The sequence below is a fragment of the Podarcis erhardii genome (assembly GCF_964252035.2).
Source record: "Podarcis erhardii genome assembly, chromosome: 1".
Taxonomy (NCBI): Eukaryota; Metazoa; Chordata; class Lepidosauria; order Squamata; family Lacertidae; genus Podarcis; species Podarcis erhardii.
In genome coordinates this window covers 67,816,975-67,841,569 of record NC_138497.1, presented here as the reverse complement: position 1 = coordinate 67,841,569, position 24,595 = coordinate 67,816,975, and the positions used below count along the sequence as shown (strand labels likewise).

At 39.6% G+C, this 24,595-nt stretch overlaps 1 protein-coding gene across 11 annotated transcripts in view; it reads right to left on the bottom strand.

The window, feature by feature from the left end:
- The window catches only part of PPFIBP2 (PPFIA binding protein 2), a 100,150-nt gene that overhangs the window by 16,185 nt on the left and 59,370 nt on the right, over positions 1-24,595 (bottom strand). For 6 of the 11 annotated variants that reach the window (XM_081834611.1, XM_081834608.1, XM_081834618.1 and 3 more), the window contains 13 exons: positions 20,569-20,700; positions 16,897-16,989; positions 16,400-16,508; positions 14,869-14,901; positions 11,750-11,811; positions 9,947-10,022; positions 6,032-6,138; positions 5,875-5,942; positions 5,614-5,682; positions 4,832-4,892; positions 3,623-3,664; positions 2,591-2,741; positions 287-319 (listed from right to left, as the gene is read on the bottom strand). In XM_081834611.1, coding sequence (XP_081690737.1) covers positions 287-319; positions 2,591-2,741; positions 3,623-3,664; positions 4,832-4,892; positions 5,614-5,682; positions 5,875-5,942; positions 6,032-6,138; positions 9,947-10,022; positions 11,750-11,811; positions 14,869-14,901; positions 16,400-16,508; positions 16,897-16,989; positions 20,569-20,700 — 1,036 coding nt within the window. Of the gene's footprint in view, positions 1-286; positions 320-2,590; positions 2,742-3,622; positions 3,665-4,831; positions 4,893-5,613; positions 5,683-5,874; positions 5,943-6,031; positions 6,139-9,946; positions 10,023-11,749; positions 11,812-14,868; positions 14,902-16,399; positions 16,509-16,896; positions 16,990-20,568; positions 20,701-24,285; positions 24,426-24,595 lie in introns of those variants that run through there. The other 5 variants (XM_081834612.1, XM_081834615.1, XM_081834617.1 and 2 more) reach the window with 4 other exon arrangements.

The window sequence follows — 24,595 nt, the reverse complement described above, 5'->3', positions numbered from 1 at the left end:
CCCTTTCCAATATATGAATTTTGCTTCCAAAGTAATAGATGTCTAGCTCCAATTAGAATCAACCACTAGACTGATTCTCTGTTCTAGTTCAGAGATTGAAGTCTAGCACTGTCTGCCTACATTTCATTTACTAGGAGCTAAATTGGGCTCTTCCCTTTCAGTGTAAAAAAATCAAGATTCCAGACAGTCCACTATGTGCAATTCATATTTGCAATCAAGAAGTAACGGGGGACCCCCCCAATTCATTGCTAGCTTAAAAGCTGTGCATTGACTAGGTGTACGATACCTAAGATTGGTGCACTGACACTCCTGATGCGATCTTCAATCATTCCAAGAACCAGAAAGCCACATGAAGAAGCAAAGATGATGGGAAATTCAAGCAAAGGAAAGTTACAGAAAAGCAAAAAAAGCCAAAGCCAAAAGCAGGAAATAAAAAATTGACAGGAAGCAAAAGTAACAAAGCAGATGAAGTTGAACATTTGGGGTCCTGCTGTCTCTAGTTCAAAATATTCTACGGTGAGACCAGTGAATATTTTTTTTAAAAAAGGATCCACAATGTATCATGCAGTTTTTAAAAAATTGCTTTCCATATGGAACACTCCTAAGTGAAAAAGAAAATAAGAATAAAATGCAGGCTGTTCCACTTAAACGCAAAATAAATCCCAGTAATATGTAGTTGATGTTTCTTTTTACAAAAAACGAAACAAAACTCTGCTTTAGACTCACTTACCAGCTTGATTTATAGAGAGCAGCCAGAGAACTTTGCTTTCCGCAGGGTTTGAAACTATTACTCAATATTTTAAATTGTCTAGGATATTAAAAGGGAGCATCTTAACACTCTGTAATTAAAGCAGCAGACATATGCATGTAGTCTACTTATTTCCGGGGTTCCAATATCAAAAGGTAATGGTTGCAGACAGATGTGCAAGGTCCATTATCTGACGTTCCACTGTATTTAATGGAGCCTTAGTCCCAGGCAGACATGCTTAGGGACAGTTTTTCCCTTTACACAGCCTTGCCAAGCATGATAGCTGCTAGCCTAGATGAAGCCATGCCCACAGAGCATTCGGCATATGGAATTTCAGCCTCCCCTGCAAATTGTCTAACGGTAGTCTTTGCAGGAGTAAACAAAATTCCATATTCTGTACATCCCAGTTGTTGTAATGGCTCACAATAAACATGACCAAGCAGAGTCCTGGGGTCTAAGCTACTTGGAAATCCAACTTTCCACCTTCTAGTAGGTGGAAACAGATTTCCTCCTTTAATTTAGCAAAGTCCTGGAAGCATCATACGATGTGCTTAGAAGAATGCTGGTTAAATTTGAACAGCTGTGTAAAAAAGAGCATCTAAAAATTAACTACTATAAAACGAAGGTCACTTTATTTGGCAAGAGGACTACCAAGTCCAGGTGGACTCTAGATGGTAACACCCTAAAGCAAGTACCCAGATTTAAATATCTAGGATTACTTATCGATGGTAAGTCATCATGGAAACCCCATCTGGAAGCAATTAAGCTAATATCTGGCCATTCTACTGGGCAGCTATATGGGTTCTTTCATTCAACGGGTGGGCAGTTAATCAAGCCAGCTTTTAAGATCCTTGTCTCTAAAATCATCGTCCAAATGCTCTACGGGGATGAAATATGGGGAATTGGTGTTAAATCTGAAATAGAGGTCCTACAGGCAGATTTGGGGCTTTATTATGGGACATCGGCAGCCCACGTCAGAGCTGAGTTGGGCATCCCCTCGCTAGCAGCCAGAATTGATCTAGCCTATATGAGATAGTGGAGCAGGCTAAATGCCTTCGAGGAACACACTCTTACTAAGCTCTGCTGGTTAGAGCAACTAAGGACAGGGGGCTGGGCACAAAAGTGCCAAGATAAGCTTAGGGCTTATAGTCTTCAAATAGAGAGCTACTTGGCCTTTAGCCCACGTGACCTTAGAAATTGGATATTTGATCAGGATACCAACCAAGGCAGAATATCCATCATTGCTCCGTTACTCTACTTGGTACCCCCAAATTTAAGACGAATCACCTTGAGACACTGACCTTCCCACATCCATGGAGGGCTTTTGTAGAATTAAAATTCCAACAGATGCCTTCAGCATATTTAGAGGGGAGAGATTGGGGAATTCCCCATATGGATTGCAAATGTATATATGGATGCATTCAGGCAGAGGACATTACACACTCCCTGCTGATTTGCCCCCTGTATACAATGCCCAGAGGAAATTTATATCACCAATTCTTAATTGGCTTCCAGGTCAATCTGCACAGGAAGTGACAGTTGAATTCCTAGCAGATAAACACCTATATATTACACACCAGGAAGCCTAATTTGCACCGGCAGCCAAGAAGCTCCATTCCAGCTATGTGAATGCACTCCAATCTTAAATTTTAATGTTGTGAATTTCTTTTTATATTGTAAACTGCTGCAGGTTATGTTGTATGATTTTAGATGAAAGTTTTCCTTAAATTCCCCATCCTCCATTGTAAAGGCCTTTGGCTATATACAATAAAACTGACTGACTGACTGCTATTAAGTAGCTAAACCCCAAGCTTTTATTGTTCTCCTCCCTGAAGTACGTACTCAGGCTCGGTATGCTGTTGTCTCCATTGCCATTCACAGGGCACGTGCTTGGAGAGGGAGTACTGTATACCCCAGTGTCACCGTTGTGTGCAGGTCGAGGAAGCTTCCCTGGCAAGGTTTGGTATTTGCTGCTTTTCACAAATGGCTTATTCTGTGTTTTTGAAAAAAACATTTTTTAAAAAACAACAACAACTCAGTATTTTTTTCCTAAAGTGCACAATATTCATTTCAATCAGAAGCAGACCAACTTTTTAGCTTTTCAGAAGAATCAGTGCTGAGACAATACATAGTTTTCCATGGTGGCACCAGGTTTCGGTGGAATGTTCCCCAGTTTATGCACACAGATTCCCAGGGAAATGAGGAGCTTTTCACATCAGATCGCTCTTGTTGTGGTCATTTGAGATAACAATTGGGGACATCAGAAGCAGCAAAGGAGGCAAGGTGTGGCCCTGTTCTGAATGATGCTACTGAGTAGGAAACATCTGACAATTGCAAAATCCAGAAAGATGAAGACATTAGCAAATACATCAACTTGATTAACTGTTTTGTGGGTCACCAACAGAATGCATGCTCTCCGTTCTGTTTTATTCTTGTGTGCTGCTATTTTCTGAATCACTTTTGATATTCTTGCACGAAATAAATACCGCCTGGAGCTAAGCACACCCCTAAGCTCACAATTGCCTCCATCATCTCCAGCATACAGAACTTTCTCCCCTGCACTCTTTGCAGCACATGAAGAGCATTTGTTTTCTTTGAAGCCATGGGGAATTCATGGTTCTGCCTTTGTGGAAAAGCAAGGAATGGCATCATCATATTTAGCTCAATCACACTGGCATGTGTCTTCATCCAGCTGCCCCCAAGGAAAACTTGCTTATAACTGAAGATCAAAAAGTTGAAGCTTAACTTGTTTGCTCAAACCTATCAGCATATTAACTCTCACAGAGAGCCATTCAAGGGGAAAACAAAGAAGAGAAGAACCACAACATAAAATGATGATTATGTTAAGTAAATGTTAAAATGGAGTTAATATACCTCTTGGGCTACATCATGTTCTACTGGTTTCGCATCTACATGCTATGAAGTTGCAGGAAATGTGAGGGAGAGAAAGTAACAAACAAAATGTTAGTGTCAAATGGAACGTGACATTTTTAGTCTAATTTCTAGTGATCCTCAGCGAGGACAATAGCAGATTTATTTTCTCCTCAGTATAGAGCGCCATGTCGACCTGACATTACTGCATGTCTCATCCCTTCTAAATTTATAAATACATCTCAAATACAGCTTCTACAGAGGCTAATAGAATTTGTTTCATTGTTTTCTACAGGCAGTGTGTACAGGGTTGCCTCCATTAGCCCTCTTCAGAGTAAACCTATTGAAATTAATGGACATGACCTTATGTAAGACTCAGAGGGGTATGTCCCACTGTGTCTAAGGAAGTGCTTTCAAATTTTGGCATATAAAATACTTGTTTGTTTTATATACAAAAACTGTTTGAATACCTGCAATAATTAACACAAAGTGCACAGAAGTGAGTTGTTGACAGGTTCGAAGGATGTGCGGTTGGTTAGAAGGATGTGCGGTTTCTAGGCAGAAGCCGAAATTCTTTGCTCAAGTGCATAATGGTTTGTACACTTGAGCCAAGTGGTAGACTTGGCACTCTTAGAAATTTGTGATGTATCGCCGTAAATTCTAGTGTTTGCACATCCAAATTATATACCCAGTAAATGCCCAGAATATGATGAAGAAGGAGAAAATAGACCTCTGAATTCTGGAATAACTAGAGAAGCTAGACCTTCATTCATTTGCCATATACAACATTACAAAACAGACTACAAACATAAAATGAAAAACTCACATTAAACATGCTGAAGAAACACCGGAAGTAGTTCTGGGTTAGCCACATTCCGTCTAAATACTATTAGATTGATGCATCAATTTGAAGGTGACAGCTTTTAACAACAACAACAACAAGTAAAGACCACCTTCAAATGGAGTGCAATTTGAGTGTTATGCAGAATTCAATTTGGGCAGACTCTGACTTGTATTGCACAGATATATTGGTCAGAATACACCAGCAGTAATTGCTGTGGTAGAATACTGATTGGGTTTGGTGTTGCACAGACCAATCACGTCCCTTTGATCTCAAAATTCAGAAAAGAACAGAGTGGAATGACTCAGCTGTTAAGAATTTTCTACATGCAATTCACAATTATTAGACAAAGCAAAGATTTCTGAGCCAACCTTTTCCAAGGATTCACTCTGCAAGTCTTCAAGACTACTTGATATTTTTTTCTGAGGCACCCTTAAAGTGAGAAAGGCAACAATTAATGCACGTACACACACACACACTGAGCAGGAGTAACTGGGCAATCTGATCAGTATCAAATAACCTGCAATCTTAAGGTCTAGTTTATACATGAGGGTCACAGGTAAGTTCTTACTTGCGCAAGCATTCCATGCTCTCCCCATTAAGTTTTAAAACATGTCTATGTGTGATTTGCTGTCTCAGTTTGTTATACTGTACATCAAGGTGGTCAGCAGCCAGGGTGAGATCAGCACAGTGGAGCTACTGCTACATGCTAATGGGCCAGCAAATGTAATTAAGGGCTTTTAATGTGATGGGATGCATGTGGAATGCTCCCCATCTACACATTAAGCTGCATAACATCTAAATTGGGCCTGAGGACCAGATGTATGATGCTTTTGACATCTGGATACTTCCATAGGCCTGAGTGGATCTTCTTGTTTATCATTCAGAAATAAAACAGAAACATCAAACCAGTAACAACTGTGTGTCAGGTCAACTATTCAATATGGGATTTGGCTTTATATTTTGTATCCCTGGAGGGAAAGTCTCATTCAGTTAAAATGGCCAGGCCTGAATGTAGGGAATCTCCGATTGCACTGGATTTCTCAGGGTCCTTTGAACTGGAGCTGTGGTTGCTCATTTGGGGGAAAGGATCCCCATTCAAAATGTCTAGGATAACTTGATTGGTAAATGTTGATAGCATTATTCTTCTTACCTATGTTGGACTTCCAGGCTTTGTCCGTTTGCAGAAAACAGGTTATTTGAAGGAACTGGGGAGCTTCCGCTGTTAATCGTAATGGTAAACATAAGCACACATTTTAAAGAGCAGGCTTTTTGATGCATTCTAAATTTAACTGTTTTGCCCCAATTGACCACATGTTCTTGACACAAAAGCAAGTATTTCAAAGAGTGTTTTACAATATGAAAAAAGAGTGTTCTGAGAAACACAGATTTAACAAAGAAAAATTGTTCTTGCCTCATTTCCAGCATTTTTTTTTGCGGAGGAGGAGGCAACATAGGTAGATTCAATTCCCCTGGAGGTACCTGTGTAAAAAGAATTTTATTTTAAGTACTTTTTAGTATGGGTATGGGAAGAAAAGAATATAGAATAATGGAAAAAATAACCAACCAACCTCTGGTTTATATAGTTCTATTTGGGGCTTATTCATGGGATTCCATTTTCTTAAAGTTACTTCAATATCATCTTCACTGCTTCCACACAAAACTCTTTCTGATGTTCCTAAAAGGATTGGTATTTAAAATTGTGCATGGTTAGAGGATTCCATATATACATACACAGACCAAATATCACTGACAGCCTAAAATTATCAATTATTCAATCGAGCAGCCAACTATTCATAGTATTACAACAGAAGGATTCCAACAGACAGAACCAATAAAATTATTATTTAGAAAGTAAATTTCCAACATGTCTTGCTAATTAATCAGTTCAATATTTAGATGCATAGAATATTTTATTTTACATGTGTCTCTCTAAACATGATAAAATTTTGAAATTTAGAGCAGAGCATGGTTAAAAGATGTTTTTAGAAAACAAAAACAAAAATTCACAATGACTCTTAACATATATAGGTCTAATTCATACATCCTCATTCACAGCCCCTTTTAACAGGTGGTGGTATGGAACTATGTGTCAAGCACAGTGAAAGTTCAATCTCTTCAGGCTTTGAGATATTCCAGTCAATGAAACAATGGTCATGTTTGCATGTAATTAGCCACAGCTTCATATGAACATACTGACCCCTGGGGAGGAGACCATAGCTGATTTGCTTCTGGTCTTCCTAGGTCTGCGCAGCTTAGCATGTTGTCCAAACATAGGATCATAATCTTACCATGATGTGCAAACCAAGCTGGTAATTCACAGCTGACAATACGAAGCAGACACATATATCCAACTAAGTATAATTTTGCAAATCTCACAGAATCCCCAAATGTCGTTTCAGATACAAGATTGTGGCTTTCAGTTTCTTTAGAAATGGTGTCACTTCAAAACATGGCTTTTAGAATTTACAAGGTGGGTCATACAATGATAATAAGCAAGAGAATCGCTTCAGATGGTGTTTGCAGAGAGAAGTGAACTGGTGTCCCCAAACCCCTGTTCACTCGCCATACTGTCCTCAGTCACCCCAGCTGTTGCCAGCACCCATCCATCCTCACTCACTCACTCACTCACTCACTCAGCAAGGCTCTCTGCTGCCCCACCCTCATCACAGAGGAAGGGCCAAGGCAGGCCCTTTCTAAGAATAAGGTATTCTGACGGAGGTGGCCAGAAAAATGCCTGCACTGTTGCTTTGCTGCGGCAGCTTAAAATGTTTCAGACCCACCAATTAAGAGATAATATTTGGAATAGACTGTATAAACAGTAAAAAAAAGAGAGGATAATTTTAACTGCAATTAAAACTTTAGTTGAATAACAAACTGATTAAATTGATTCAGGCAACACTTAAAAATCTCTCATTACCAACGCTCAAAAGAAAAGGGTATTTAAATTTAGTACTACTTAATTAGTTAAAATGAGCAGGAAGTGTAATAAAATCAAGCAGGTGTCTAGCTCCTATTGACTTTATTCGTATTCAGCATTCTGGTACATGTCATTTATTTCAATGTTAGGTTTAGTTTATAATTCTTAGCTTTTAATTCCTACACCATTTAATTAAAGTTTTTCTTACTTTGTTTTTTAGTTAAGGGCTCAGGTCAGCTTTCCAATTCTAGCTGATGTGGAAGGAAAGGGATACGATCAACTTATTTTTCACAATCTAAAACAGTTGTGCATGCATTAGCTAAATGTTCTGTAGTTAATTAAAGCAAACTGGGTCGCTGTGGCAAGCATGCTCTTTAAAGTTACATTATGTCACTGGAAAATATAACTGTGTGGAATAATATGTTGCCTAATCCCATCTATTTCACATACTAGAGAGTGCAAGATAGGTTACAAAACAGGAAAATTACTTCCAGCTTCTCATATGTCTTTTGTATAGAAAAGACCAGCAATTTCAGATGGGCTTCTTGCTAGATCTCATGTTTAAGAAAAGCAATATAAGGCCAAGCACTGTCCCCCCCGCAAATAACATTTTAAAGTCAATGATTTAAAAATAGCATCTCAGGCTTATCATCTCAACAACCACCACATGTTTAGTAAAATCTGTAATGATAACACTGAAACTTATTCAGTCATAACAACTGAGGATGGATGAGAAATAATCATAGATGAAAGAGTGGAGATTGGTCTCAGAAAGCCATTCCTCTCTCCATTCCCACACATTTCCTTTAAGCTGTAAAGGAGCAGTCACTCTGAGTTTAAAGGATCCTTGTAGGGTAGGGGATGTAAAAGCATGTTCAGTGGATGCTGGGCCCCATTGTGCTTTATATATATTTTATTCACTTATCTTCTTGGCCGGGTTATTCTAAATGCAGACAGGAAGTATAACATTTCATGAGGCTGTCTAGTCAGACAAGAGAAGATGCTTTCATAGGCAACTTTTCAAAATAAGTCTCTTAACAAGAAAAATGAATTATTCCTTCTTGGACATGAAAAAATACTTGCATGACTTATTAAGGATAAACAGCTCACAATGCAGACAATAAATTAACTTACACTGCTTTGCCAAATCATATGAAGATCTGAGAACGTGTGTGACACCACCAGCCTAGGAAGAGGGGCAGCTGCACTGTAACAAGTTAGACTACCCCTCCCATCTTGCTCAGTCTTGCTGACTGTCGTCAAGATGGACAGGCTGTTACGGTGTGTTTCCCAGAAAGAAACACAATGTATTCAGGACCATACATGGAAGTTACATGTGGTATGGGCTGAATGCTCAAGAGCTTTCTTAACACTGCCAATAAGAACTAGAAGCCAGGATTACTCAAACTGACTTCCGAAAAATACACATCCGTTACCAGTAGCCAGCTGTTCTGTGTTTGCCACATTTACAAGCAGGTAAGCTTTCCCAGGTGATGACAGCAATGCATTGGTCCTATATGTAACTAGAACAGAAGCTTCATTGTCAGCTGCATGTATTGGAACTGATTTTGACAGTGCAGAGCGTCTCTGAACATTGACTAGTCCAAGAACTCTGTTCTTAATGTCAATGAATTTTGTGTTATAAAAGCATCAAGAAACACCATTCTTTGACCCCCCCCCAAAAGGAAGAGGGCTTCCACAAACACATGCTGATAACCATAATTGTATGTATCAAAAGGCAGAGCCAAGCTGTATTAGTCACAGACAAAGGGGAGGGACATAGCCCCACACGAGTTAATCATCCCTTGGATAAAACATTCCATGCAGCCCCACTTCTCAAGTTTACGTATGCTGTTGTGGCAGGTCAATCCCATTCAAGAGACTATGGAATGAAACACTGGGATATTTGCTTATCCTAAAGAAGTGACTGGAATGAAGTCGACCATTGGTGGTTAAATACCCAAGATCTATTCGCTCAATATGCTAACAAATACTTAATGTGAAATCTGTCAATGTAGTAACTACTCCAAAAGGCCTAATTATGAAGTTATTCTATGCTTAAGAATTGCCACCTATTTACTATTAACTACAGTAAATCAAGCAAAGCATCGCCATTAACTAACCGGCTTAGCAGCTTGGAGGAGAAATGGAGAGGAAATAATCTTGTTGGGGAACATAAGAATGGCGACGAAGAAACTGTGTATATTATGGTTCTCCACCACAGGAATGTATCTTGGACACTTGCAGCTACTGGTTAGTGAGCTTAATCGTGAGTCCCAGTTTGGACAACATGCTAAGTCAAACCTTGACTTAACGGCATGTCAGCAAAAAGGACCAGAAAGGAGCAAAGCAGCTGGAAATTTTTCTACTGGAGCCCACATATTCAGAGTTTCACTAAGGCATTGTTTGGATTACTGTGTCACACAAACCAGGTCCCTGCCTTTCAAGGGCTGCTCTCTCAGTTTCCCCTCATGACCCTTTTCTGAATATTAAAATTAAAACTTTGTTAGAATTGCCTCATCAAGTTTTGGAAGCTCTTCCACCTGATGTATACCCCCAATCATACCTTGTACTGCTATCATGATCTCTTTCACTCTTCGGTACTGACTTAGCAATACAGTTAACTCTTCTATTCGGCGGTCCTGAAAAGGAAGCGAAGAGAAGTAAAACAGACAGATTCGAATGGTGTCAGGATTTCAGTATACAGGAATCTACATATACTGGGAATAAGGTGAGGCCCATGAGACCTTTCCTAGTCCCTACAGCCTTGAGACTTGTTGCTGTATGATGATTCACTCACAAGAAAAGAGAAAGAAAGCTGAACCTGGAATCTGTCCCTCTTGTCATATATTTCTACTGTAGTTACACATAAGTGTGGACCTTGAGGTCCCCGAATGCTCTTTGTGCTGGCAGGTAAGAAGAAAAGAGGTGAAAGAGGTCATCAAATCCTCCTCCACGTCTGTATCTGGCAGCCTTACAGACCTTGAGGCCAGTGGGTTTCCTCAGGATTGGGAACAATCCTCAGGACTGTTGTCAAAGAGTGAGAGTCTATTGACGCACACAGAGTCTAGTGTGAGACAGAGCGGGAATGAGTGGAATGCTATTAGTGAAAAATAGGGTGGGAACTGTTGCAAAGACCATTCACTGGTTGCTTAATCTGTTTCTCTTCTGGGTTTCTTTGGGGGGAAATATTATTTGTTGCTATTGTAGTCCTGCTTTCATATTATGACGAAGCAGTTAATTTGTTGATTATTGGATGCCTTTATATGATTTTGTGATTTTTTTATATATTGCTGTTTTTCTCCATTTCCTTTTATTTCGTTGCCTCTGCTCTTGGAATGAAAATATTCAATGTACAGTGGGCTATAAATAGTGCAAATAAATAAATGCTTTTATCATATTTAGCTTGTTACATGTTGCAGGCATACCCTTGCCTCATTTTGTCGAAATCGTGCTGATGTCAATCATATCAGGGGTGGGGGCACATGGCCCCACACACCTCCACTCTGTGCTTTAGGAAATATTATCAGCAGGGACAGCCTGCCTGTATATTGGCACCCTGTTAATGGAGTCCAGCAATCATTTTTCTCCCCAGTCATGAGACACCACCTGCTTGAGGTCGTTTCCAGTGATGGAAAGTTGAGAGGGGTCAAGGCTATCTTATGATTAAATTCTCCCCATGGCACTTCCTTCATGAAAATAGGTGTGACAAGAAAGTGTGAGTCATAGGAAAGTTCAGGGCACCAAGGCCTACAGTTTAAACTAGTTACAGCTTTCCATAATGGTCAGACACGATATGAAGGGCAATTTACTCACTGCTGGGCATTGAATAAAACACCTCTCACAATCCAATACCTTCCCCAGTAAAAGCACCAGGAATAATCAGATATATTCCACAGAAGGGGACAAAAAGAATACTTGTAACATTGCTGTTTCCATTGTTTATTTTTTAATGTACAGTGGTACCTCGGGTTAAGTATTTAATTCGTTCTGGAGGTCTGTTCTTAACCTGAAGCTGTGGAGAGTTTGATCAAGGAGATTTGGAGGGAGCGACTGTGGTGGAGTTTGGTAAGTGCTGTTGGTTTTTTAAAGGGGTTTCCAAGGGTTTAGAGGGTGTTTGCAGGCATTTTCAATGGTGTTTCAAATGTGTGCAATTTCACTTAATGCACGGTGCCTTGGAACATAACTCTCACGTAAATGGGGAGTTGCCCATATATAAACGATGATCTTCTCAGTTTTTAGTTTTCTCTGCCCCCCCCCTTTTATCTGTAAGCTGCTTTGAGTCCTAGCCTGGGAAAAGGAGGCATATACAACAACCAACAACAACAACAACAACAACAACAACACTTAACGGTTGCACTTTTCTTACCTTTTCTTGATTTGCAGCCAATAATGATTCCATTCCTACTTTCAAACATTGGACCTCTTGATCTAAAAGAAATGTTTCAGAAGGAAATAAAGGAGATGAAAATACACATACATTGGTACCTGTCATTATAGTATACAAACTGGTAACATTATATCAGATGTGCAATCATAACAATACTTTTGGCAATCTTCTCAAAGCAAAACAAAAAACTGTGCCAGTGCCTTACATCTCTGTGCCTCTGCTTAAATTATGCAATGTGGTAGCTCTTGTCACCACAGGGCAAGCACTTTCTGTTGGTTCTACGTGACACATTTTTATCAGGTGAGATCTTTCTACATCACTGCAGAAGTCTCTTGGAATGAGATAAAAACAACCTCCCTGAATAAATGCATTTAGAATGTTATGTGCCACCCTTCAGTTCCACTCACTTCCAGGGTGCCTAAAAAACATACAAACAAAAACCAGTAACATTCACAGATCGACAATGAGCTGGATGCAGAGATGCGAGAGCTGAAATTTGCAAGCTGCCAGTTTCTTTTGCCAGTTCCACCCTCCCACTGCATCACAAAATAGGTCTTTCCTGAGGTCCCCTACTTGATGCTCAGGTATGGCATGTTCAAGGAAAACAGACATGACACACTACATTAAGGAAGTTACATAATGTTCTAATCTCCTGACGGCTAAAAATATGGATTTTTCTTGGCCTCCAACTAAACCATGGCTTATCATGAACAAGGACTGCTCTAGTGAATGCTGCTGAAATCGCTCCTGACACACTCCTTCCATATAATGAGCAGGAGCAACAAACCTTTGATTACTGTCGTGTTCTAACCAGTGCTCATGGTTTGTTTCTCTTCCAACAAACCATGATTTTAAGTGCTAGGGAAAGGGCACAGTGGAAATGACTCACTGTTTGTTGAGGCACGCAACGGGTTAATGTGCTTAATGTGCTATCCGAATACAGCCACTAAACGGAATGGCCATTTTTAAAGTTTTTGTGATTGAAACATTTAATGACCAGCATCTTCAAGCACTTGCTGATATTCAGGTGCAATAAAATAAAATAAAATAAAATCTATGGAGTGCAAAAACTGTTGTTTTATAAACACTTCTAGCAAAATAAGAAGCACTACAACTAGCTAGATGGCTGGTTTCAAAGCCAAAGTAATTACCCTCTGACAGAAAACAAAGTGTTTTGCACATATCTCATTATTTAAAATAATAATAAATAATAATAATGATAAATTTTATTTATATCCCGCCCTCCCCAGCCGAAGCCGGGCTCAGGGCGGCTAACAACACTAAAACAGTACAGCATTATAAAACAGTATAAAAATGGATTAAAATGAATTAAAATCAAAATTGATGGCAACCATAAACTAAAGTTTTGTAAAGATTGCCAGAGGAGGGAGTAATAATAATAATAAATTTTATTTATTATTTTATTTATTAAAATAAAACCATGGACCTTTCAAAAATAGTAAATTGCATAAGGGATTGGATGCAGAGGCTTGGAAACTATTGATTGCTAGAATACAGATTTTGTTGCTACTTGCATTCATCTATCTCCATTGTATGGCGAAGGAAACCAGCGGTGGGGGAACATTTTTGGACCAAAAATGTGCAAAGGGCAAAAGGCAGCAAAAGAGACTCTCACCTTTGTACAACAGGCTGCGTTCCAGTCACTCAAAAGCCAGGGGCTTACACACACACTCATTCACACACTTCTCCAATTAGGCAAGCGGGAGGCATCATCACATTCCAGCCACACAAAAGCACTGGAGGGCAGGATTAGTGAGAGTCTCCAGGGCCAGTTACAGGAACCTGGAAGACCACAACTGGCCCCTGGGCCTCAGGCTCCACACCCCTGTACCAAGTAGTGCAAAAGAAATCCTAGTCCGTGCTAAAGTCATTTACCAAACAGTAGCAGATGCTTTTTAATTAGGGGCTCACTTTCTAACTGCCTTATACCCTACTATCATCAACAGGCAAAATTTAAGTTTTGGTTATTAGCTCTCAAGTCTTCATGTGGGAGTCACTGTCTGCATTTCCCCATTAAGAATATATACCTTGTGAATAGGTTGTACCCTTCAAAGGGAAGTGGGAAGAAGTTGAAGTTTTGTACGCATTCATTAGATCGTTTTTTGTTTGCTGCAGACACGGAAGTAACTTTAGAGCTAACAGTCTTTGGTTTGGGATGAAGATACAGCTGACTGAGAATGCAGGGACTGATTTGACTACAGCAGTTGTCCTAGCAACACACATTCCTAGGTGTTCTAAACAAAACTATCCCAAATCTTAGGCATTTTTAAAATAGTAACATTTCAAAACAATACTTTGCAAAGATGACAATGTGACACACAAGGAAAAGAAGAATAGTGTTGCAAAAATATTAGTACAGGGAGGGGGAGAATTAGTATTCAGTAGTTGTTTTTTTAAAAAATAAAGTTTAGATTATCACAGCTGTACTGCAAATCTAGTGATGGGAGCGATCCAATTAGTGGGTTATGTGTTTTAATGATATTTTAGCAGGCAGTGGCATTTCCACATAGATGTAGCTTGGACAGACACAGTTTTTGCTTTTCTTAAAGCCACACTTAACAACAAGCAAGACACAAGCACCCAGTCAGATTTAAAGGAGGAAAAAAGACTTTTAAAAGAGCTATGTCAAGGTTTTCTCACTTTCATGAAGACTTCTTCAAAAAGAAGGTATATCCACAATTAAGATGGAAATATTTAAAATGCTAGGTCTTGAAGGTTTGGAAGAAAATCCCCCTTTTCAAAAAGGGTGAGGGTAAAAGCTCTGCACAAGCAATGCATCTTTTGTATACTTTTTGGTTTTAAATATACAAATGTCTATTCTGGAGTCCACCAACTTTGACAGAGCCTCTTTAATGCCCATTTTCTGTTCACTTACGCAACATTGGAGATTTTGTGTGAGATAATAAATCTGACTGTATTAAAGCCATTCTGTCTGCGGTAAGCAATGATATATTCATCCCGCATGTTACGATTCAGCAGTCAACTACAGAGCCAACATTGAATGATTATTGCTGCAGAAGTGCACTTTAGGTATAATTTGTGTGTGAAAAGTAATAAAGCGAAATCTTAGGGCTTACGTTTTTCTTTTAGCCTTCGCCTATACACTTCCTCTACGGTGGGAAATGAAGAGAGTCAAATAAGGTATGCAGAAAGAACACAGATTAGAGACTGTATGCAATTTCATCAGAACAGGCATTAAGAAATAAAAGATACAATTTGAGATGACCGCTGATCTCTATCAGTGTTCAAACGTTGAAAACGCTTTCTTGTTAAGAAATGCAACAAACTCCATTTTTGGCTCATTAAGAGTAAACATCTTTGAATGTATGATCACTCAACACTATCAGGTTTAATGGGGCTTATAAACACTACTGAGTATTTAGAATGGCAACCCAAGGCATTTCAAATATTTGAACCTTCCTCCTTTTGGAATCAATGGACTTCAGCAGGAAACAAGCTTGCTGACATTCCCCAGTTACTGTTAGAGAAATAGTAACACATGCAAACCCTATTATACCAAACATGCATAGACACTACAAACAATGGAAACCAATACCAAAGCTCAAGGCTATATAAACAAACAACATAATATCTAATGTGTGTCAATACATCTGTGAATGGATCTCACCTAAAAAGAGTTATTTATCTTTCTCAAAGGAACAAATGGATTGATTTCTACTAGAGAGAGCCAGCCATTCATACATGAAATGGTAGGCTGAAGGATTATCATACTGGATTGTCAAAGCTCAGTCATCACTTTGCTAAGAGATCGCCTTAATAAATGCTGCACATTGCAAATACCTGTTCATATTTGACCATTATACCCTGCTACTCATATTAACCATTTATTGAAAGCAATCTGCTGCAGAGCTGAAATTCATAGCACTGCATAGAATTGCCCTATGAAGTCCTGACATTGATAGAATAGCAAGGGAAAGAGGAACAGTAAAAAGATAGAGAGAAAGGCAAGATTTATTCTCTGTTTTTTATTATTAAAAAAACCAACCAGACTCCATATGTTTGACATTAAAGCCACTCTTGGACTTCTACCTGGGTGACCTAGGCTAAAAGCTTGTCGCTCCTCCAGTAAAATGGGTTACATGGATTAAAGTACTTATTGTAAACAGCACTGTATGCTTAAATGTACTATATAACAGATAATAATAAGATAATAAGATAATAATAAGATTAGGATACAGGGATAAAACTGCTGTGTCAATTTAGGAATGCTTTAAAAGAAAATTTCATAAAAAGAGCAATCACATTTTGGATAACTGAGGAAAAACTGTGTGTATCTGAAGAAGTGTGCATGCACACGAAAGCTCATACCTAGAACTAACTCAGTTGGTCTTTAAGGTGCTACTGGAAGGAATTTTTTTATTTTGTTTTGACCATGGCAGACCAACACGGCTACCTATCTGTAACTGAGAAAAAAATAGTCCACAAACAGAGGATTACAAAACAATCTCTTTGGCACCTACACTTCCTGGAAAATATTTCCCCTAAATGAAATAAGCCATACCCCATTCTCTATTTGAGAATGGATAACAGTAACAGAACTGAAGACAAAACATTTTGATAGCAACTTTGCTATTCCCCCATCATTACCTCTTTCTGCAATTTCATTATTTCCCGATGTCCTCGAGATTTGACTCTGTAATCGTTCAATCTCCGAGTCTTTTAGAGCTAACTGTTCCTGAAGCTGTGCGATTTCAGCCTGAAAGAACAGATTAACATTAGCTTTCTTTTCATCTCTATCTCATCCAAAAAATTAAATTACAAAGAACCACTATAGATTATTTTCTCTAATGCATGTTAGAAACACAAAAACTTCAGACAAAGCATTTTTATGCTGTTATTATTTTTGGAACACTGCACCCAAATCTTCTCTTGCCCTTTGCTCCTTGACATCCACAACTTTTATTGCCAGCCAGCGCAGAAACATAGCAAAACGATGGAAGTAAGTATATTCTCTTTGGGGAGGTGAGAAAACTTGTCTAGGACCACATGACATTTTAAAGGAATTGCAGGCCTCTTTTGAGTTTACACTGCATGACAAACTTGGGTTGTCTCCGCATAATATGTGAAATGGTTGTGTGGCTTACTTTGGTTGCTTTCAGTTTCCATTCATACTGGGTCCTTTCATTTTCCAGCTCTTCAACCTTAATTTTTAGGTGTTTTAGTTCCTGTAATAAGTTCTGCAAAGGGATTGGAGAGAGAAAACACTTTTACTTGTGAAACTGGACACGTGGGTGAAATTGTCAAGTGACTGCACCCATCTCAATAAAATAAAATTACCCCAGGCCTGACTGCTGATAGAGAGCAATCTTGAATTGGTAGTCTGTTAAAATGAACTCTCTTTTACTAATAACCCCAGACAGCTGTCAAGGAAAGAACAACCTTGAAGGTCTAACTAATTACAGTGATTTGAAGCCATGGTTTAACTGGCTTTGCAAACCAGTGTTTTGAAGGCATGTTTCATCAGCATCAACTAGAGAACATGTAGCCACCATGATGCCAAAGAACCACATAGCCAATCAAGAGAGTCAGGGATGCCAGCTTATGGGGGTTGAACTGTTTTGGGCCCCCTATATCCTTTAGGAGTCTCATCCCCAATGCTGAGGGGACGGAGGAGGCTAAGCGTGTTGCAGCTTCATTGGCCAGCATCTCCTCCTACCATGGAAGGAGGCTGAGCACGAGAGAGGAGGTGCCGCCAGCCACTGAAGCCATGCTGCACACTCAGCCTCCTCCTGACAATGTGACGTCATGAACATGATGTTACATGCATGCAACGCCAGGGCCCCTTCATCTTTGGTGCAAGTTGGTGCCTTTGAATAGAATCAAAAGCTTCATGTTTGCTGCTGCTTTTTTTTTTAACTGGCTCGTTTTTTTTAATTGTCTCATTTCAGTGGTCTGTCTCTGACAATTTTTATGTCATCTGAGGAACTGCTTTAAATCTGGCATACAAGTTCAAATCAGTGAGTGGTACACACACAAAATTCTCCAGAGCAGCTGACTCTGCTAGTTAAATGGATGAACCACACAAGTGATTTTTATATCCTTCCCTTTCTGAATAGGAGTTCAACCCAGTTCAGAAACTAGATTTCCAACTGCTTGAACTGTTCAGAACTATCTTCTTAACAGCACCTTTCTCAGGAACCACAATCACATCATGTTCTTTTGTGTTTATATGTGCTTGCAGATGAAATCTTTTGGGTCTCTCTCTTCCAGACTGGCTATTATTATTTATTAAATCTGTATACCACCCTTCATTCAAAGATTACATGGTGGTTCACAACATAGGATGTGTTCTTCTGTCATTGTTGGGCAACCAATATCTGGAACACACTTAAAGGAAGGTAATGGCACAGAAGAGAAAGCCACCACAATTTTCTATTTTATTTTTTTTAAATCAAACATGAACTGATTAAAAACGTATTACTGTATCTCCAAAATGTGATTCTACAAAATTCAGAAGACAACACGGCAACATGAACAAACCAAGCTGCTAGTAAGTCTTTAAACGAGCTTATGTTAGGCATACCACTGTCATTCCTCTTCTGTTCAACTTCATCAGCTTAACCAAAGTAGCTTTCAGCCTGACATGTGAAGTGGTTTCTGATCAAACACAGCAAAGGTTTGTTCTATAAATTCCAGAAAGCCTTCACTGAAGTGCTTGTTATGCAGGATAAGCAATCAAAATTTATGGGGTTTAAACAAAGAAACACACGACAGAGCATTCACCATGCCTTTCCCCCTTCATTTGATCCTCTTAGAATGCACACAATAAGCAAAAATCATATGCCTATGATTTTAAGACACTCCAAAGCTCATTTTCCTAAAAGCCTGCAGCCAAAAATATACATGGCCCTGAGGGAAGGGGGTGGCTTGTTTGTTTTTAATAGGGTGTTAATATAAAACAGGAAAGTTCTAAATGCAAGTTGTCTATTAAATATATTAAATAACTTATTCCAATTAAAAAAAACACCACTAATTGCTAAACGTAACAATCCTTTATTGCCCTTGGGTGCTGTAGAAAATCAGGTTTACTATACTGAGCGGTTATGTGGAACACTTTCTGAATAATTTTCCCTTATAGCCACCCAAAATGGCTGCATATAAATGTATGATGATGATGATGATGATGATTTCATGAGGCAAGAGTGCTAACTTCTTGAAATGAAGAGACCTAGACTACCCCTCTCTCCTTGAGAGGTCCCTGGGTCTATCCTTATATGTCTTTTCACATATAAATCTGTACATACTCAGTTTGACTCCCTCCCTCCTATACTGAAAGTGTATCCTTTTTTCTGGGCATTAGCAAACCTTCCACGTATGTCATATGTGACAGACAAAGAACAACGAAGAATAACCATGTAACCCACAATCAAGGTGCCTACCTGCATTTATCCAACCAGACCATCACCAAAGCATCCCACAATAGATACAAAAGACTGTTGAACACCATGATAAGTACCAGTATCTTGTATGTTAGGCCAACCTAGCTGCAGCACAATTTAAGCAGCCCTCCTAATTTTACATGGAGCAACTCCTGAGAAAATCATTCCAAACAGGAGACAAAACTGATTTACAACTGGGAGATAAAGCACATGTTTACTTAGTCTGGATGAACGCATGCTGGGCCAAGACAAGCAAAACTTTCCTGTTGGTTTCTTAAACACAGCACTCTGTCTAGTGAAAACTATGCAAATTAATGCCAGTTGATCACAGCAAGCTCCAGTTAGTAGTTTAGTTTGGTCTCTGAAAGGGGGCAATGCACAAACTCAGGCCAAAATTTACTTCTCATACATCACACTGAGTGCAATTCTTCCAAACAGGGACCTCTGTCACCGAGTCAATGCTATCTTGAGGACCGACTGCTGCCATATTTGGCTTCCTACTGTGGGATTTTCTTTCCTGGATTTTACTATTAATGTCCAGCTGCAGTCTACACATTTGTTCTTGTAGTTCACTGATCAGGTTCACTACTGACTACACAAGAGGAAGAGAGAAAATTAAGACCGAAGGAAACATGGAATGAAGTCGAAACAAACAAACAAACAAATGACTGAGCACATATGCGATAAGAAGAGTGAGTTTGAGTGGTCACAACAATATGGTAGATGAGGTACATGGTAAAGTGTGTGTGTGTGCGCGCGCGCGAACACACACTTTGTTTGCTCCCAGTCATATTTGGAAAAACTGCTTAGCCAGAGTATTCACCAGACTTCTAGCACCTGTGGCACACTTTTTTTCAGAGTTAAAATTAGGGAGCCCAGTCCACTATTGCATCCAAAGATGTCTGGAGTGGAATGAACTTTCTCACTGGAGACCACTTCGTGTTTATCTGTAAGGTGCTATTATGTGCATTTCTCCTCACTGGAACAAGGTTACCCAGAGCAGTGACTCATGCAGAGACAACAGCCTCCGTGGAGGGTGGGTAATTTTCTGCATCAGGAATAACTGGATTGTTTAACAAAGAGAGATGGCAGTTCACCACGCCAGCCTTGGCAAAGACTGACCAGAAAGCAAAATTACCAGAATAGTAAAGCTTGCAGAAACGAGCTTGGGATCTGTGCTGCGCGAAAAGCAACTTGGAAATAGTTGGTAGAGACTAGCAAAGGGTGAAGGAAGAGCACAGCATTACCCTCCCATGCACCATGTCATGGCTGGAAACTAGACCCTCGTGGCCAGATTTTAAACATCTACTTAGGAGATGGAGCATGTAGGTCTGTTCTCAGTGTCATGAATTCAAATGGCAACCAAGCAAGGCTCACCTCAGCTTTGTTCTGCTTCTCTTCATATTCGCTTTGTTCCTTCTCCATCCCAACCAGCTTAATCTTCAGATCCGAAACTTCTGCCATTAGGTCCAATTTCTGAGTTTCCAGCAATGTTCGACTTAGCAGCTCCTGCAAAAATAGGAGTGTATGCCTGTGATATTTTTTATTCACTCAATTCCATGGCTGACAGAAAAAGTACTTCCTTCTCCAAATTTAACAATTTACAGGCAACACTTAACTGAATATAAATATTACATTAAGAGCCACACAGGCATTTTAAAAATGTTTTTGTTTATGGAAACATTTTACCCAAGTGTTCACTACCATTAAGTAAAGCAACCCTTCATAATTGATTTTAGACCTGGGACAAAATAAAGACACCACAAGGCAAGGGATTTTCGAGTTTACTTGAGAATACAGAACAGGGGTCTTTTGCTGAGGCAGTGGAACAAATTCATTACACAGCAATTGTTAGTACTGAGTGTGATTTGAAAGCTTAGCAATGAATTTTGCTGCTCTGCTTCTTAAACAATTGTGTATATGTATTCCCTGCTTTCTTTTTTAAAACCCGAAGTTGTCATGGGAGGCTGAAATATGGAGAATGCGGCAGAAGGAGAGGTGCTTAACCCTTTCCCTCTGCTTAAGCCTCACCCCCTGTCCCCGCTTTTCCATGCACAGGAGAAGACCTACTTGTATTCATATTGTTTCCTACTTGTGGTTGTGAAAAGAGATTTTGGAGGGAAGATTTTTAAGTGGCAAAATGGATAAGGTTAAGCAGTCTCACGTTCCTGCAGATCTGCTTATGGTCATATCCGACAAATTTCAGAGGCAGGATATGTATGGGATCCTACATATCAGACCGATCTTTTCATTTTGTTTTTGAAACAACGTGCTGTGGGATGGTTTCAAATGACATATCACAACATGATTGCTACAGATAATAGGCTGTAGCGCTTTGTGTGAGCAGAATTACTTCTCCCCCAGCACACCCCCTAAATCTGTTCTGGGGTTTTCCCCAATACTCCAGAGCAGATTTTGGAGTGATGCAGGGCATGCATAAAGGAGGCAGGCAGGAAGTCCCCTTGCTCAAGTTGTTCTGCTCATGCAGTTTTCCAGTTCAGTGCTGCCCAATATAACTCTTAAGACTAATTTGTCTGCTGTGCTCCTATGTATTTTGGTAAATTTGCTCGTTTCTGGGCCACCTCTACTGGACGGAAAGTCATCTGGCACAACCAAGTCAGGCTTGCATTGGAATGTGCATTGGGCTTGTGCTAAATGTGTGTTCCAGAAGAGTTTATTTCCCAGACACAGGAAAGTAGTTTGCAGGCATATACAGAGTAGTGTTTGGTCCAGACTTTTAAAACCTTTTTTTGTTTTGTTTTTTGGAGCAGGGTGGGGCGAACCCACCAACCTAGAATACTGGATTAAACTTGGGAGAGGAGGAGATCACAGAACTTTCAAAGGGTGGTGTGACCTCAACTTTGAAGATGAGGTGGCTGAGGGTTTTCTCCCACACAAAATAAGAACTCTTGTTGCCTTAAGTGGTGGTTAGGCTGCCCTCAACAGCTTGGGAGCGCTCCCTATAAAACTGAAGCAGAACTTTGTCATCTCTAATGCTTTATGTGCCTCAGGTTCCTAGCATACCAAACTCCCTTCAGTGGGGCAGGATGTCCTCTGACTGTGGAGGCAGATCATAGCCATCACAGCAAGTTGTAATGGATATCCTTATCTTTCATGAATTCATTCAATCCTCCCCTAAAGCCATCCAAGTTGGCGGCCATCATTGCCTCCTCTGGGAACGACTTCCATAATTTCACTATGTGCCAAGGGAAAAAAGTGCTACCCCCTGTTGCCATCTCCAACATTGGGGTTCTGGGGTTTCTGGAGCAGCTCTATTGGACAGAAAGTCTCTGGCTTGCAGTGAGAAACAATTTCCCCAGCACTCTTAAACAAAATTCTCCAAGTCATTGGTATTCCAGAAGCACACAGTTCCTGAACACATAAAAGTAGCTTGTGGATATGTATAGAGCAGTGCTATATTAGTGAAGGAGAAGATTCCATATAGCCATGGCAGCTGATAGCTAAAGAGGCATGTAGTCCATGAATTTGTCCAATCCTGTTTTAAACTCTCATCCCCAAAATACCTCCCCTCTTAATCCCCAATTTATAAATACTGCTTGTGTGGTGTAGTGATACCGTGCACAAGCTGAAAACTATTCTCCCCTAACTGCTATTTCACATTATCCAGGACTAAGTCTTGGCACTGAAAACAGGATCTGGAGCTAACTGTTGAGAGTCTTGTCCCAGTTTAAGTATTTCTGAAGCCTGCATTAAAATGCAAATAGGGTCAGCTAGAAAGCAAGAGCTCTAATCTTGAATTCAACACAGATGGATTTCGGTGTTATGCCACAAACAGTAAAGACAAACTTTGGATCTGGCTAGCAGTTATAAAAGGAAGCAAGCAGAGATCACCATCCAGAGCGTTAGAAAGACACGTTGAACCAGCACAAAACTAAGAGATGCAAAATAGTTGGTGAACACATCTGTGGAATGTAACACAGAAATGTGTGAATAGGACTTACATACAACTCTTACTTAAAGTGACAATGCACGACACCCTTGCAACTTCCCTAACTTTTAGTTTTTAGAAAAGCAAACACCGATGTTATACTTCAGTGGTGCTGCTTTAATTTTAGCCAGATGAGACTTGTGGTCCAGAAAGTCTACTGAACTAAAAAGTATCTGAAGCACAGCTTGAATAAAATGCCACAGTGCAGTTGCTAACATGTGGAAGTCATTATTTCCATCTTCAAGCAGATGCTTATGTTGAGCAGTTCATTAGTGGAATATGACCCACTTTGTTATGGGGAAATTACAGAGTATTCCAGCGGTATGATGCAATTGGAAGGCAACTTGAATAAATACAGAGTTGTAAGAAGTAAAAGTACAGATTGCGTTATTGGATTTGAAGTGAAACGATAATATGTGTCATGTGCAGAGCTAATTTTGGCTACAAGGGTTTCAGAAGGATCTGTAAAAAGACAGCAGCAGAGACAGCCAGACAGAGTATAATCTATATTGTTTAGTACATTTATAAATAAGCATAACAAAATTTGGTAGTACACGATGCAACGTCTTTGTTTTATTCTGACTGCTATAAATCTGTCATTTACTACTGATCAAAGTAATTTGCAAGGAACACCCCCTCCAAATCTTTTCCTTTCTTAAGAAAATAAAGAAGACCCAAATTCAAGGATCCAAAAATGCAAACCCCACAGAAACTGTTAAGACAATGTCATTAAGTTTGCTTTGTCTTTAAAGCCATACTAATGTCTAAACCGCAACACAACAACCATATTGCATGAAGTTAACACATTGTGTTCACTGAAGTGCTGTTTAATCTTCCTGAAATCTAAGCATGAAATGAATTTGTAACAAAAAACAGCAGCACAGGCATATTTATGCTTTCTGGAAACTTGGAAATGGTGGCAGGGTTGTTGAATATTAGCTAGCTTGAATTGCATAGTTGGTATAAGACCAAGGTATTCACCCAAAGAGAGTATTCACCTGGTAAGTAGAATTTACAATCCATCACAAATCCCCACCATCCTGTTCCAAGATATTAAAAAGACAAAAGCAAGCAGGAACTCATGCTGTATAACAGAACTTCCCAAAAGAATATTCCATTTAAACTCCACGACATTTAATACGTACTTTGTGGGAAATACACTGCTGAAAGTTGAAGCTGGTACAATCCATTCCTTCGTTAAAGCAATATGGAAACAAACAGGCTAGAGTCCTACCCAAAATTCAGCAAGAATCACGCTAGGATGAGGGCGGCACTTTTTACAAGAGCTGTGTGTCAGCTGTGGTATAAATGGAATATTCGCTTAAGTTAAAACACAGCTGAGAATGTGGCTTCTTGCACCATTTCAAGATGACACAGTAAGAGGCAGAGGATTGCAGCCTTCCACTTCTCTGTTTACACACCGCGAGTCCAAAAAGAGAAGTTAGAAAGAAAGGA